Source organism: Folsomia candida, unplaced genomic scaffold, assembly GCF_002217175.1.
Source record: "Folsomia candida strain VU population unplaced genomic scaffold, ASM221717v1 Fcan01_Sc005, whole genome shotgun sequence".
Lineage (NCBI taxonomy): Eukaryota > Metazoa > Arthropoda > Collembola > Entomobryomorpha > Isotomidae > Folsomia > Folsomia candida.
The window spans coordinates 1,439,009-1,453,920 of record NW_019091197.1 but is presented as its reverse complement, the minus strand read 5'-3'; the positions used below and the strand labels follow the sequence as shown (position 1 = coordinate 1,453,920).

Here is a 14,912-nt window from a genome sequence, read left to right as displayed (position 1 = left end):
CCCGTTCCGTTCGCCATAAATTTTTCAGGAAAAATCAAAAACCGAGTGGAATAGGGGTGACATTTGGTTTTTGATTTTTCCTGAAAAATTTATAGCGAACGGAACGGGAATTGATGTTATATTATGATGCAGCATATGTTGGTGCATGTGCATGCCAAATTTCGCATCTCTAGGTCAAAGTTTAAAATTGGCTAAAGTAGGTGAGAGCGCGTGCACGCTCGATTCCCATCAAAACAGGACTTTTTAGACATCGCAGATCCGAGACCAGCTTCAGTATCTAACTAACTACATATTTATCTAACTGAAACTAACTACCACTTATGCCCAAATTCGCGAAAGACTAATTTCTGCCCGGTTCTGGAAGGTTCCTCCTCCCACTCGAGACAGCTCAGCCCTCCGTCCCCGTAACCGCGCCCCCTCCTCGACTTTGATCTGCTCGTACACTTTGGCGGATGTTCCTCATTTATGCACTGTACTCGGAGGACGTTGAAGTACAAATTTCCCAGCAAACCGGCCACCGTCGTTGTCGGCGTGGCAGCCGTGCCTTCCTGTGACTCAATCTCCTTCAAACAGTCGTAAAACATGGCGTCACATTCGCAGTGGGAGCTGTTAAGTGAAACCATAAATTGTATGTACAACAGTTGTCATGGATACGAACAAAATTTGAAAATTATTATTTTTAAACTTCAGACCTTGTGTAAACATTTAGATTTAGTAAGTCATATGCCCGTCCAAATGCGGAGACTGTTTTGGGACAGACGTCGTGACCCCTTTCAAAAAATTAAAGACATTTCGAAAAATGATTTTGAAAATTAAAAAAATATGACACTTCCAACCTGCAACATTTATCCAGTTCCCTTTCATCACCAAGATCATGCCATCCATGTGCTACATTGTTTAGCCCGCACCATTTGGTTCCTTGAATTTAATAAATTTCAAAATTTCCGAAGAATCGCATGATATTCATATTGAAATACATACCTGGCAAAATTCCGGTTATCGCTCTAAACACGCTGGCCGCCGTTTGTATAGGATTCCCGCCACCTCCTTGTTCTCGTTCCTTAACGACGTCTTCGCCATCTCCGTCGTCATCCGAACTGAAACTCTTGTCCAACGAGTGGCATGTCCTTATAAAACCCAACATTGTTTCCAGGGTCGTTTCCGAAACGAAATTTGCTTTCAGTTTGGCAAACGCTTCCCTCTTTTGGGGCCATGTGCTGGGAAGAGAGAAATATTTACATATATCGACAACCGTAAATAATGCGGTAACAATATTGATGCGATTCACACAGGTTTTTTTAACTTTGTAAAATCCGTAAATTCTGTACATTTGCAAAATTTTACAAATATTTTTACGAAAAATGTGCTTCCAATTTTTTGTAACCTTATGTACGTACTCTGCTCAAGAGCGTCTTTTTGTTGTATAAAAGTTTGTAAAACTATTTTACAAAATTTACGGATTTACAAAGTTGCCAAGTACTGCGTTAATTAACACATTTGGTTGAGCTGGTAACATATTTTACCACTTAATAGAAATCGACACTACGAAACGAAGTAAGTATTTAGAAATATTCAGACCACGAAATTTACACAAATATAGTTTGATTAATTTAAATTTCCAATTTAACTGTTGCCCACCCGGTAACAATTTTTTACCAAATAGTTTCTATTATATAACAAAATACTTACTGTGCCTTTAATATATTGCACTTTGTCACATTTGCATGTTCATCTACTAACAAGGTTGCTATCGTTTCTCCCACATAGTACGTCTGTTCAGATTGAAGGTGAATGGGTGCCTGTTCTAACTCATGTTCGTCATCTCTTCCCGAAGTGTTTGTACCGTTTCCAATTTTAGTGAAATTCTTTACACCAACAATCTTTGACAATAAATTATCACTGATAACAGGTGTGGTAGAATTCAGCAATTTTGCTAAATTCGTCCCACTCAGAAAAACTATTTCGAGAAAAATTAATTGGTTGAACAGTGTATTCATTGCAGCTTAATATTTACGAATCTATAGAGAATGGAACGATTCAGATTACTGCAGTTCTAACCCAACCAGCAGGGTGAATGAATGTCAAAACTTTGGTATTTCGTATAATTAGTACATATTTACGACCAGTATTTCATAATCGATACATATTTATGTATGTATTTATGAAATGTGCATATTGTACAAATTGTTCGCACGGGTTGTCTGGTACGTGGGTCTGGATGCATACATAATATTATGTATTTATCGTGCAAGCTGCTGCATCGAAATTGACACATTATCTGAGTTGGTATATATGTAGGGATAACCTAATATTATTAGTTTTAAAATCCTGTAACGCGATTAAAGCATGGTGAAATATTTACATATGCATAATGTGTATTTGACATGAACCTTTCTAATGATGACATCATCTAAATTGCCTTAAGTATCTACAAAAATAAGATGTAGCAATAAACATTTTTTTATTATGTATTTGTTAGTGTGAAGATGAATACGATTGTTGAAAGTGGTGAGACTAAAAAAGCAAATTGATTTTAGTTGTATATCTAGTCAGTGGTTCATACTGTATAGATGGCAGATTAAAAGGTGCTACTTAAGTGTGTGTGTATAAGGAAACTGATACAAAAAGGTCCACAAAAATATCGTCATAAAAGATGACTCAATTGGATCAAATGAATCCCAAACTGATGGAAATATCTTTAAGCTTCCACTTCTGAAAACAAAAATGTTCCCAGATTAGTCCACGCTGTAAAGTCACCCTTCATTTAACTAGACTAAGATTTTACCCATATCACACACAAAAATACCACTTCAAGTATCATTACTCCCACCGCTACTAGAATTGCGTAAGCATAAACTAGAAACACAATTGTCGGTGTGGAATCCAATTTGAGCGGCATCGGAGGTAAATTCACGCTCCCTAAGAATTTCGTGCGTGTCGCATTCTCAATTTTTATCCTACGGTCGAAGAATCCTTTGACATGTAGGCGTGTCGTTAATTCACTCCATCTACCTGGAATTCCTGAACTTCTCAACCTCTCCAGCGCCAGGCGAACTTCATCAGCCAACACTAATCTTAACGTCCAAAGGGACATCTTGATCAGCTTAGTTTCCTTAAGTAGGACACAAGTCGTATTTCCGACTCTGAAAGTACCGTGACAAGTACACTCTAAGAAACCTGGTGATAACTATCACCGCGCGGTGGTCATATGTGACTCTACCGGAATGGTGACAGCTGCAACCACCGAACGGTGACAACTGCACCACCGCACGGTGATTGATCATCACTAAGCTGGTGATGTGCATCCACCCTCCGGTGGTCTTCTGCCACCTGCCGGTAGAGTCACATATGACCACCGCGCTGGTGATAAAATTTCTTAGAGTGTAGATAATTAATTTGTGCTGTGAGCCACAAAGTCTTTGCTAGTGAGAAATTGGCAGAGAAGAAAAAAGGGGTCTTTATCGTACCATGCAAAAAATTTCAAACTTTGGCACTGGTAATATGAAAAAAATCATCGATGTTCATTTTCATAGCATTTCTTGACTTCTGACCTCTGCTACCTTTAATTACAGGTCAGAGGTTAGGATATTGAAAAATGTTATATGAAAACAATTTTCTATTGTTTTTATTAAATTATGCCCAAGTTTCGAATTGTCTTACTTTCTACCCGATCTACCCTATACGCTCTGCTCCATGTCTGTTTCTCACGGGCACTGACCGTTTGCCGCACAGAAACACTGGTCCAATTTAATTCAGATATATTTAGTGGAAAAAAGGTCAATATACCTGAATCTGTATCCTGTTTCGAGGAACATTTCCGGAAACAATTTCAAATCCGCCACAAAAAATGCACCCATGTGTTCCCCTAATAATTTCAGGACAAGAAATGGATCCGTTTGTAAGTTAGCAATGTTTACACCCTTAACAATTTTAATGCTCGTTTTCCAATATTTCTTCGGCAGCCTGGTAAACTTCACAAACATGCGAACATTGTCCTCCGAATCCAAGACAAATTTATACTTCCCTCCTAACAGCAACTCTTCAAACGTGGTGATAAGTTTTTCTTCGTGCGGAGAGATCACCTCTGTTGTCACCGCGTCGATGTAGAGGATGCTAAAAAATACGAAAATCAAGGACAAAATGGCCACATGAAATTTTCCAACGGGAACATCTGCTCCTTGGGCGACAAAAACTTTACAGACTGATACACTATTCGAAACGTTTCTTTCTACCAACCCAACAAGTAGAACAGTTATAAACAGTATACCCCAAATATGCGCGGGATATGGTTTAGTGAGCATGCCAAACGTCGGTGGCTCAAAAGACGGCCTTACAAAGCAGTAAATAATTCTGGTACGTCCGCTATGATCGATATAAAAGACTGGATTTTGTTGATCAATGCTGTCCAAGAAGTCTTGAGCATGACAGACAATGCAGATGTGTATATCGTTCGGAGGTTGTTCCTCGATGTCCGGGGCGGGATCTTCGCTTCCATCGAACGAAATATTCAATCTGCGGGAGACTATACCCAGCGTGATGTGCGACGTGTAGCAGGGATATTTTCTGTAAACAAAATTCTCCGTTGTACAAGTTGGACTTGTTATTAGGAAACCTTCCTCCGGCGAAGGGCTGAATAGGACGCCATGTTTGCTTCTTTCAGTGGGCAAAGTGATACAAACCATTAATTTGTTGATGGTGCCGCTCAATTTGAGGTCGATCCAGGTGAAAGTATCGATCCCGAGATTATACTTTAGTACCGCCACGTTTAAATGTTTGAGGGCGCTGCAACCGTCATCTTTACTGGGATGATGATAACTAACAAGGATAGCTGTCCTCAGGTTTCTTGCTGAATAAGGGAATGTTCGATTGTGTAGAAGAAATGGGGCGCGTAGTTGCTTATCAAATGTTAAAATCTTTGTATGGCAGGAATGTTTCGAAATAGATGTTTTATAAGTCTCTAATGACGAAAAGAAGGAAATCGTGGAAATTAAAAGCGGGAGAAAATTATTAATCGGGAAGGTTGGCAGGAAGGTTGGCAGGAAGGTTGGTAGAAATCGGAAATCAAATTCGTTAAATAAGTTTGAGTGGAGATGTATTTCAAGGCACATATTAAATCCCATTAATCGTAATAATTCAGGATGGAGTTGGGCGATTATTTGGTATATAACATGATTTATGGACTTGGTGATATTGTATAGTTTTCTACTGGGTGGTGACTAGTAAGCAAAAACTGGTATTGTAGTAGCTGCAGTCTGTTCACACAATTGAACCATTTTATTTTGTTAACATGGTTATGAACCTGGTCGATCACGTTACCAGGATATGAAACCCAACGGTGCAGTTTTTTGTTAGATGTAAACGTTTCTGAACAAGCAAATGCATAAAGAACCACACTCATAGGAAAACTGTGCGTATGCCATTTCACATGCACCGTAATAACGGACATAACAGTTTGGTCATGTAACAATGAAAAATTTATTACCCAGGAATACACTATTACCAATTCCGGAGAAAGTTTTAACAAAATCAATATCAGCACGGAGTGTACATATGTATGTGACTTGGCCACATTTTTAACAGTGAAAGGTGTTGATGTACTTTTTTATTGCTTGCGTGTTATTCGCATGCAAACGAAGCAACATATTCATTAATAATTTAGAGTATTTTGTCTGGGGAGATTCGAGTCGGTGTTGAAAAGCTGGCTGACATTCTCGTAGTACTTAAATTAGTTTTCCATTGAGAAAGGATTTTTTTAACTCGGAAGAAACCTTCAAATTCGTTTCGAGTAATGAACAGATTGAGAAAGACCAGGCTGCAGAATTACTTGACAATTGAAGGATTGATTGATAAAACGAGATACCCTAGACCTAGTCGTGAAACTTTAAAATCTATGCATTTCACTTGAGTCTCTTTCAGATTTTGGGACCTTTACGATTGACGTCGAGGTCTAATGTGCTTGGGAAAGTGGTTTCATGTATGTAGGTATGTCTCCTATCAATCCACTCGTTTACGGTAAATTCCTAAAGACATGTTAAAGTTAAAAGTTTTATATTCTGAAACAAGAAAAGACGTGTAAATATACTCCTTGAAATTTCGTGAGCGAAATGGATTTCACGAATGCACGTACATAATACGATGCGCTGAAGGCAGAATTTTGAACTGTGTAGCATGCATCGTCCTCTGTATTTTTATCATGACTACTAAATAAACCTCGATTCATACATACTTCCGAAACTGCTACACAAAATGCTAATTAATCAAGCATGGTGGTCACAAAAAGTCAAACATCGCTTTTGCAAGATGGATTTTTCCAGTGATAAGCAAACGAGGGCATACATACATGAATTCCTAACGAACGACAATCAGTTTAATGGACCCACGATAGAATTATTAAAGGCGTTTATGACCAACAAAATTCACCGGCGCCTCAGCAAATTGTGACTTGCGATAAATTATACCTAGTAGTCGCTAAATTACTGTTAGAAGAACAACTCATTGTAGCAAGTACGCAGTTTATTGAATTTTGTAAAAATAATCACATCATCGAAAAGCCAATGAAACTCTGTGTAAGATTGACTATTAAATTTTTTTAAGGTCACACAAGTAAGGAGTTTTGGTTTCCACTTCGCGGTCGTAGTACGCAAGCATTCTAGGGATTTTTACAACATTTTTTACAGTAGTATTTTTATGGATTCCAAACTGGTGAGATTTAGCGCATACATCTAGCTTCAGTTTGGACCATACATAGGCCATACATAGTGAAGCAGGTTGTGGTTAGGTGACAGTCAATATTGTTCTTAATCCAAAATGGAATCAAGAATTTTGAAGTTTAACCACCCATGTAATAGTTTGGCGTTATATGTATATATACGGAACGGAATCCTGCTTGAAGGTCAAGTCGTTATTTTTTAAAAGGGATGAATTGTGATCCGGAGGTTCCACAATTGGTTCGGGAAGTTCTAAAAATAATTTTTGAGACAGAATTTCACCGCATTAAGTAGGAAATAGACTTTTTTGACCACATCGGACTTATGCCGAATCCTAAAAAACCGATATAGTACTTTTTTTATTACTTGCGTGTTATTCTTATATAAATAAAGCAACACGTTCATTAATAATGCAGTCGTGATACTCAGCTAAAGCACATTAAACACATTCCAGAGAGACATTTTGTTTAGCAATATTCGAGTCGGTGTTATACATAAACCAGGCTAAACATTCCCATACTAAATAAATTAAAATTCCGTTGTTACAAGGAGTATCATTTTTAAACTCCTGAGAAACCTACTCTTCTACACTTCGATTTGACTAAATATGAAATTTGAATAAATATGGAGGTTGAGAGAAGCTTTCAAAAATCTCCCTTTTAAAACAATGATAATTTCTACTGTTGTGTTCCAGGGGAAATCATTTACTGGGACATAACGAGTAATAGATATTAATTTATTTTACGTGGCTGAACTACATGTACATCCTTCCAGAAACAAAATTTCAACCTTGGTCCAGTTAATACTCAACAGCTTCCGGTCGGGATTGCCTTGCTTATTGGTACTGTAACTCATTCAAATGTCGTAAATCGGTAGTTATGTGCATGCATCCTGCTTTTCAGATCAAGACCCAATCAATACAAATTTTTAGTATGTGTAACGAATATAAATAATTCTAATACTGTTGACTGTGGTAAATGTTTTTGTACCACAACATTATACTGGGCCGTAACGCCCGTTATTTTAGTGCCGGTGGAGTCACATATGTATATGTGTACTCCGGTCAGTAGTGATTTACAAGTGATTTATCAATTTCCTAAGAGTATGTAGTACATACTATGCACATACATATCCATATACAAAATATACAAGTCACATAGGTATATATGTATGTACATACGATACATACATATGTATAGATAGTGCATGGAAAGAAGGAACTTGCAAAAAGTTGAAGGTTTTCCTTAATCACTCTCTGTAAATATTCTGTAGAGAGTGACTAATCGAGAGTACAGAATCTTGCAGTAATTGTGATCTTCTGACTCACCGAATATGTACGTGTAAGTAAGAGGTGGTTTTTGACCACAATTACGCTCGTCACCTCGTATGTACATATGTTCACAGACTGACAATAATCCCACTGAGGAACTCAATCATATTTATTTACATACCTCTATTTACGTAAATCTGGTGACTCGGTTAAAAATTAATTGTTTAATTAAAATGGTTCAATTCTTATCGTCATTTAAGTTGTTATTTAATTGTACAAGTTGTTTATTTGTGCATTAAACTAAAATTATTCACCTTCAGTCTTAGTATTTATTTTGATTCATGTGATTTAAACAAATCATTCGATAACTTGTGCTGGTCAGGGCACAACGTGTAAATAAGTGTTTAAAGGAACATTGTGAAAGAAGAAATGCATATACTGTGACAAATTGGTCTACTAACCAATAAAGTGGAAGAAATATGATGATTAAATTGGAAAAAGACTCTTCCCTGATTTACACTGTGAATCATGACGAGTACGCGGAATTTATTACCGATCTCGAATCGTCGTCGCGACATGAGAATGAGATTGCCGAATTGACGCAAGATTTTCTAAATTTGCAATTGCATCCAACTACCAGAGATCTTGCTGGATTGGCCAGCATGGTCAATGGGGAGAAGGAAAAAAGAGGCGTTGGTAAGTTATAGTAAAATGGTGCACATATTATATTTTCCGATTTAATTAAGAGTATGCATGTCAGCTAATGACATGAAAGTTAAAATTGTTGATAAATAACTTCATTAGTTTGCCGAATGTGGGAAATAGCTTTGCAATTGTAAAACAAACTTGTACAAAATTAGCGTGTTTTAATTAAATGGCGTAATCACAGTAATAATGATTCATGCTATACTGTTAGAAATCTTGGATAGATTTATCGGTATTAAAGCTGTTCTTATTAAAGCTGTGTTAAAATTCCACCATTAAGCAAAAACTAGCTACATATGTACCTATGTGGAAAATTTTAATACGGAGCTATTACTACACGGTATTACTTATCAATACCACTTTAACAGAGTCATATATGAATATCGCTTGGTATTATTTTAACATTGGATTTGTAAAAGTGTAATCTGATATGATACGTGGTTGCCGTTTTTATTCCTGTAAAGTATCTATTTAGGTTCCACGTGCATTTCTCCTATTTGAAAAAACTTCAGAAATCGCCTGATTACACATAAAGTTACAAAATATCTCGAAATTTCAGACTCCCCGAAGGAATCCTGGCTCCTGGAATATGTCCTCCTTTGCCGTGGAGTGTCTGAAAAAACGGGTTATAGAGGTGCAATATTTTACAGAAAGGAAAATCCAGAACGGCACCCTCAACTAATTATCGCTCATGGAGGTTAGTCTGCAAACATGCAAATTATTTATATATATATATATTTTATACAAAAAAATCAAAATTTCCAGGAACCAAATCCTTCGACCCTGGCGACTGGCAAGCCGACTACGATGGCGTGGTCAACAATCGTCTCACCCCTCAAATTAATTCTGCCTGCACCTTCGGTCTCAATTTCGTTCAAAAATTCTCCACCGGAAGTGGCATCCCTCCTCTCCAGCTATCCATCACTGGACATTCTCTGGGCGGCTGGTTAGCACAAATTTGCACCTTTGCCATCAAATATTTACACCTGAACGAAACCAGTTTCAACCTAGTGGATAATAACTCGCCCACCCATGCTTTCCACCCGCACTGCGAAGTATTCGATAGCCCGGGAGCATTTGAAATCATTCAAGGTTTATCCTCCCTAAAACAATTTCGTGGGTTAAAACTCAAAATCAAACCACACTTCGGGCTGGATATTACCAACTTCGTATTCACCCCGAACGGCGTCAATGTAGTTAACAACCATATCGGGGACATGTTTCTACTTCCTTTGGACATAACCGGAAATGGTAACCGGAAACCCACAAGTTTTTTGACCAAGCAAAATTTAACCTACACAGTAACCACGCATGAAATGGCTCGATTTGTAGAGGAGCTTCAATCCAACCTGAATCCACGCTTGATCCACGTGGACGAATGGATTTTAATCCTGTTTCGAAACTGGGACACTAAAAAGCACATCTATCTCGAGAAGCATGTCAACATTTTGAGCCTGTTGGGTTCCTCAATAAGGCATTTATTTACCACGAAATGGTCACAAACTACGAAAGAATATGACGATTTTATGAAATCTGGCCTCCCCGTGGGAACCACGAGGATGGAGGGACGACTCAAAATTCATTTGGACACGCTCAGCGCAGGCGCACAGGAGGTGGTCGAGCTTCTTAAAACGATCAATATTTGGAAGACTTACGTCGGAAATGAGAGAAATTCAGACCTAGAAATTTTGCAACCTTTACTTGAAATCGTGGCAAATTCCCCGAAAAGAAATCTGATTTTGATTCCAAGCCAGGATTATTACGTAATGTTGCAAAATGCGGGCTTGGCCGTGACCAGGATTGTCGAGATATGCGGGAAGCTTGAAAATTTTTCTGTAGCTCAGATAAGGTCGTGTAGCGAAAGATATAGGGATTCAATTCGGGATAAATTTATTACTTTGGAATTTGACGGGGGGAAGCAGCCTGTCACGTGGAGGGATGCATGTAGACATGGAAATAGGAAATTGTTAAAACTATATTGTCTTAAAATATGTGGATTAATGGAATCCGAAAAATGCGGACTTTCTCGTAAAAATGCGCTCATTTTAAAATATGGAGACTTTAACGGTACAAAATTAGCGTCTCCACCGGATGGGGTAAAATTTATATTTGTTGACTGCATTAATTATCCTGTCGATAAAATAGAGCAAAAACCAAATATTCCTGGTTGCCAAGTAATATTCATAATGCACGATCCAACAATTGTTAATTGTAATTATAACTGGACAAATTTAGGTATTTCAACTTCCAGTTTTCCCCTGATTTTAAGCCAATCCATAAATTTGCAAGGTGTACTGGTCCAATTGTCGGAGTTGCTAAATTCTGCGTCAGGTTGCGAAGAAATTTTGCAATACCTTTTCAACAATCCGGACAAGCTATACGTAGTTTTGCGGAAAGGTGTCAAATTGGATATTGGGACACTTCCCGCCACAATTTATGAAAATATTAACATTTACGTTGAACCTGAGCGAACCTTTAGTTCGATTGAGGAGGCCGTCCATATTTTTGAAGGGTTGGAATTGCCCTGCAGGGTAATACTATTTTATGAGGAAGACGGCTTCCCAGATTTTGGGAAATTTTGGCAAAATTCTTTACAGAATTTCGATCTGAAATATGTTACCCTTACGAGCGATCAAGATCCGGTAGCTAGTTTTCAACAATATTGCAAAGATCATTCAGACCACGTGGTGGAATTGGTGGCGTGTAGAATCCAGGGTAATTTTTTTAAGTGGAAATTGCATTATAATCCTGATTTGTACAGGGCAAGGGAAATCTTACCACCGGCAATTGACACCAGGCGTCTGCACAAAACGGCAAGAAATCCGGTACTCAATTTCGAAATAGTTGCCGGCCAAGGTGCGGAGGAAGTCTTGTCGTTGAACTGCTTGCTACTTCCGGACAAAAATAGTTTTTTGGAAAATTTGGGATTATCACAGTGTTGTTCCGCTGTGGACACGATTAAATCTGTCCATTTAAAACCCGGAATTGGCGGGAGTTGCGACTTAGTTTTGCATTTCGTCGATACCCAGCCAGCTCTGGAGGTCCAAATTGATGGGAAGCAACCCGTCCACGAAGACAATATTTTTTCTGAGGTTAGCGGTTCCGACAGATTTTTAATGTGCATTTCTGAAATTCCCGGAATGGGTAAAACCTTCAGCATGATGACCATGTGCAACAAGATTTTGCAAAATTCGCAAAATAATTCATGGGCTTGGGTATTTTTCCTTCAACTTCGAGATCTCGTAGGTTTCGATCGTCTCTCGAACGCCTCGCGAACCCGGCCCGATGCGGGTAACGTGTCCCAAACACTAGATAATATTGTGTCATTTTTAGCGCAAAATTTAAAACTGGATGTCATCTCGAGTATCGCGTTCCGAGCGGTGATGACGGGCAACAATTCGTCCAAAATATTCCTAATTTTGGATGGTTTTGACGAACTCGCGGATTCCAATAAGCTCCTTGTATCCCAAGTTTTGACTGGATTGCGAGTAAATTCGTCCGTTAATATGGCCGTATCCACGCGGGCGGGAGACAGCCTTCTTGTCGAGTGCGCTCTTGGCATTATGTCGCATCATTTAGTCCCTCTGGGGCAATATGACCAATTTTTGTACGATATTTGGAAGGGGGTAATAAGCGGCGGGAAAGACCGCCTCGTCACATTTACATCCACGTTGATGCGGAAGGCTCAAGATTCCTTTCTTTCAGATAATAGTAATTCCTTTTTAGGGATCCCGCTCCACATGAAAATGCTCAGCGTCGCTTTTGCCGCTCCGGCCCGCGATTTCTGCGGTGGTCTGATCAATCTCGAGGAAGCGGTGCCATCCTTCTACAGCCTGCGAATACTTATTGATCAATTTATCGATGCGAAATACAAGATTTGCTTCTTGAACAAATTAGGCATGAAAGACGACGGAATTTGGGAAGGTTTAAGGCCAAGTTTTATCTCGAAGTTTGAACGAGAATTGGAATTCTTGGGGGGCGACGTGCTAAAAATTGACGGCTGGGACGCCTTGATCTGGGAAATTTACAGAGTGGAGAGAAAAAGCATGGAAATTTCTCCTGAATCGTCCCGAGAATTAAGTAGAATTGGTCTTGTCCATGGATCCGTGCAAAAACCAGAATTTCTGCACAGATCCATTGCAGAATTTTATGTAGCAAATTTTATTTTCGGAGCATTCAGACAATTTTGGTATAATAAGAGGCATCCTGAAGAAAATGGCAATTTCGCCCAAAAATTGTTTGTCGTCGGCAAATCCGCCGTGCTCGAGAGAGGGCGTTCATTAATTCGATCATTTCTGAACGAACTGGTCAGAAATGAGGCCCAGTTTTTGTCCCAACTGAGAGACGGGACACTCCCACGAATCGCCACGAGAGGCGTGGATGATGAAATTTTGTCATATTTTTACGACCTCGTCCGCTTTGAGCATACTTCCACAGATTTGTTTGGATTTCTCGCCAACACATTTTTCAATTGGGGCGAAATATCGCGACATATTCTCGTTTTGTACGGTGTCAGTGCACTCTCAGTAATTCCGATGACGCAAACCACTCTTGAAATCTTGTTTATACTCGTTCGCAGTTTCAGGTTGCAGATTGGGGAAAATTCCATTGCTGAAATGATGGAAAGTTGTCCCAGTTCAAGTGATGAGTTTGCAAATATGAAATGTATTTTACAATATCCGCCACCGCCGGTCAACTGGGATTGGCATCGGTTCCGAGGGGATTTTCTGCCATTTTTGCTAAACAAGAAATTCGCAATGAGCCAATTTAGTGCCATTAGTCAGGAATTGTTGGGTAGGGAGGAGGTGAAAGGTAGGCTGAAAGAGCGCTACGGAATTTGTGGGGATGAGTTTGAAACCAGTGTTAAATTTGTGGACTGGCTGCTGGAATTTACCGAGATTTTGGGGAAAGAGTTGAGATCTGAATTAACAAAGGCCGTATTTTTTGCAGGTAATGATTAAAGAGACGTTTTTGCCACAAATGGAGAACAGTCAAAAACTGATGTCATTTATTTACTGTAAACTTCGAAAAAATTTATTTTATATTTTCACTCAAAACCCGAAAATATTTTCTTGAATAGTTTTTTTAATTCATATTTTGGGCTCAAGATCCGACTGGTTATAGCTCAAATTGCATTTCCAACATTTTGGCATTTATAAATGGGTGATATTAAAACTTTGACACGCTAAATCTGTGAAATAGTCAATGGAATGGTATACTCATACTCATTCATATGTAGATACATAAGTATTTGGTTAAATACTTACATGTCTTAAATGCGGGGTCAATTTAAAGGAAAATGTTGAAGTTTTAAATTTTGAAAATATATACATACTTGTGTACTCTTTTGAATTTTGAAAGTTACTGTGGGGAATAACAAGAGAAGTAAGGATTTCTCGGCAAACGTTGGGCGAGTAAAACAAGTATCAATCTAGGCTGCGGTTCAGTTTTTTCGGCCTTTTGGCTCAGTGGTCTGTTGCGTTGGCTGGAAACGAAACGTCGTGGGTTCGAATCCTACAAAGAGCATCTGAATATTTTTGCAAATTTTTTACTTTTTTAAATTTTAATTAATGCATTTGCTTATCTAATTAATAGAACTGTTGCATTTATCAATTAGCATCGTCCAACTATTAAATAAACCGGAATTAAAATTATTTCTAGTTTCAAAATTTAACATTACACGATGAGAATTGGTAAATGCAGCAGTTCTATTAATTAGATAAGCAAATGCATTAATTAAAATTTAAAAAAGTAAAAAATTTGCAAAAATATTCATATGCTCTTTGTAGGATTCGAACCCCCGACGTCTCGTTTCCAGCCAACGCAACAGACCACTGAGCCAAAAGGCCGAAAAAACTGAACCGCAGCCTAGATTGATACTTGTTTTACTCGCCCAACGTTTGCCGAGAAATCCTTACTTCTCTTGTTATTCCCCACAGTACATGGGTTCCACATGTGGACGTGCGATGCGATGTTGGGGGGAATTTAAGCCAGGAAGTTACACTTGACGTTGCATCTATCACTCTCTGTATTTTTAATGTGACTAGACTATCTCTTGTCATTTTGAAGAATTTCTCTTACGTTAAATGTTAATGTTAATGTTGAAAATGTTCATATTTGCCGAGAACTTTATCATTCCTAAATATAATGCAGTCCTAAATTCTGGATCTTTCAGTGTTCGATGAATTAATGCATTGTTTAGCTATGTAATCATACTCCTTAAAGGGCTA

The 14,912-nt window shown here is 38.5% G+C and overlaps 2 protein-coding genes across 4 annotated transcripts; one reads left to right on the top strand and one right to left on the bottom strand.

The window, feature by feature from the left end:
• Positions 1-171: 171 nt before the first annotated feature.
• LOC110849934 lies at positions 172-2,052 on the bottom strand. The gene is made up of 5 exons (XM_035851943.1): positions 1,690-2,052; positions 982-1,217; positions 837-918; positions 693-770; positions 172-606 (listed from the first exon to the last, which is right to left on the bottom strand). The coding sequence occupies exons 1-5, from the start codon at positions 1,995-1,997 to the stop codon at positions 312-314; spliced, it is 999 nt and encodes a 332-aa protein (XP_035707836.1). The 5' UTR covers positions 1,998-2,052; the 3' UTR covers positions 172-311.
• A 5,959-nt stretch (positions 2,053-8,011) lies between these two features.
• LOC118435579 lies at positions 8,012-14,849 on the top strand. 3 transcript variants are annotated; one of them, XR_004834904.1, is made up of 4 exons: positions 8,012-8,673; positions 9,242-9,379; positions 9,448-14,067; positions 14,622-14,849. XR_004834904.1 is itself a non-coding variant. In XM_035851858.1 (4 exons), the coding sequence occupies exons 1-4, from the start codon at positions 8,457-8,459 to the stop codon at positions 13,641-13,643; spliced, it is 4,470 nt and encodes a 1,489-aa protein (XP_035707751.1). In that variant the 5' UTR covers positions 8,012-8,456; the 3' UTR covers positions 13,644-14,129. The 3 variants fall into 3 exon arrangements, 2 of the variants coding, with proteins under 2 accessions (XP_035707751.1, XP_035707750.1); XM_035851858.1 differs by lacking the exon at positions 14,622-14,849 and having other exon boundaries at positions 9,448-9,933; positions 10,015-14,129; XM_035851857.1 differs by lacking the exon at positions 14,622-14,849 and having other exon boundaries at positions 9,448-14,129.
• The last annotated feature ends 63 nt before the right edge of the window (positions 14,850-14,912 follow it).

What these genes read in the sequence shown, in the direction of transcription:
- LOC110849934 (XM_035851943.1), bottom strand. Translation starts at nt 1,997, where the DNA reads ATGAATACACTGTTCAACCAATTAATTTTTCTCGAAATAGTTTTTCTG. An exon ending in TGCAATATATTAAAGGCACA is followed by an intron (nt 1,218 to 1,689) that starts GTAAGTATTTTG and finishes CTCTCTTCCCAG; the next exon opens with CACATGGCCCCAAAAGAGGG. An exon ending in AATCTAAATGTTTACACAAG is followed by an intron (nt 607 to 692) that starts GTCTGAAGTTTA and finishes TTCACTTAACAG; the next exon opens with CTCCCACTGCGAATGTGACG.
- LOC118435579 (XM_035851857.1), top strand. Translation starts at nt 8,457, where the DNA reads ATGATGATTAAATTGGAAAAAGACTCTTCCCTGATTTACACTGTGAAT. An exon ending in GAAGGAAAAAAGAGGCGTTG is followed by an intron (nt 8,674 to 9,241) that starts GTAAGTTATAGT and finishes TCGAAATTTCAG; the next exon opens with ACTCCCCGAAGGAATCCTGG. An exon ending in ACTAATTATCGCTCATGGAG is followed by an intron (nt 9,380 to 9,447) that starts GTTAGTCTGCAA and finishes CAAAATTTCCAG; the next exon opens with GAACCAAATCCTTCGACCCT.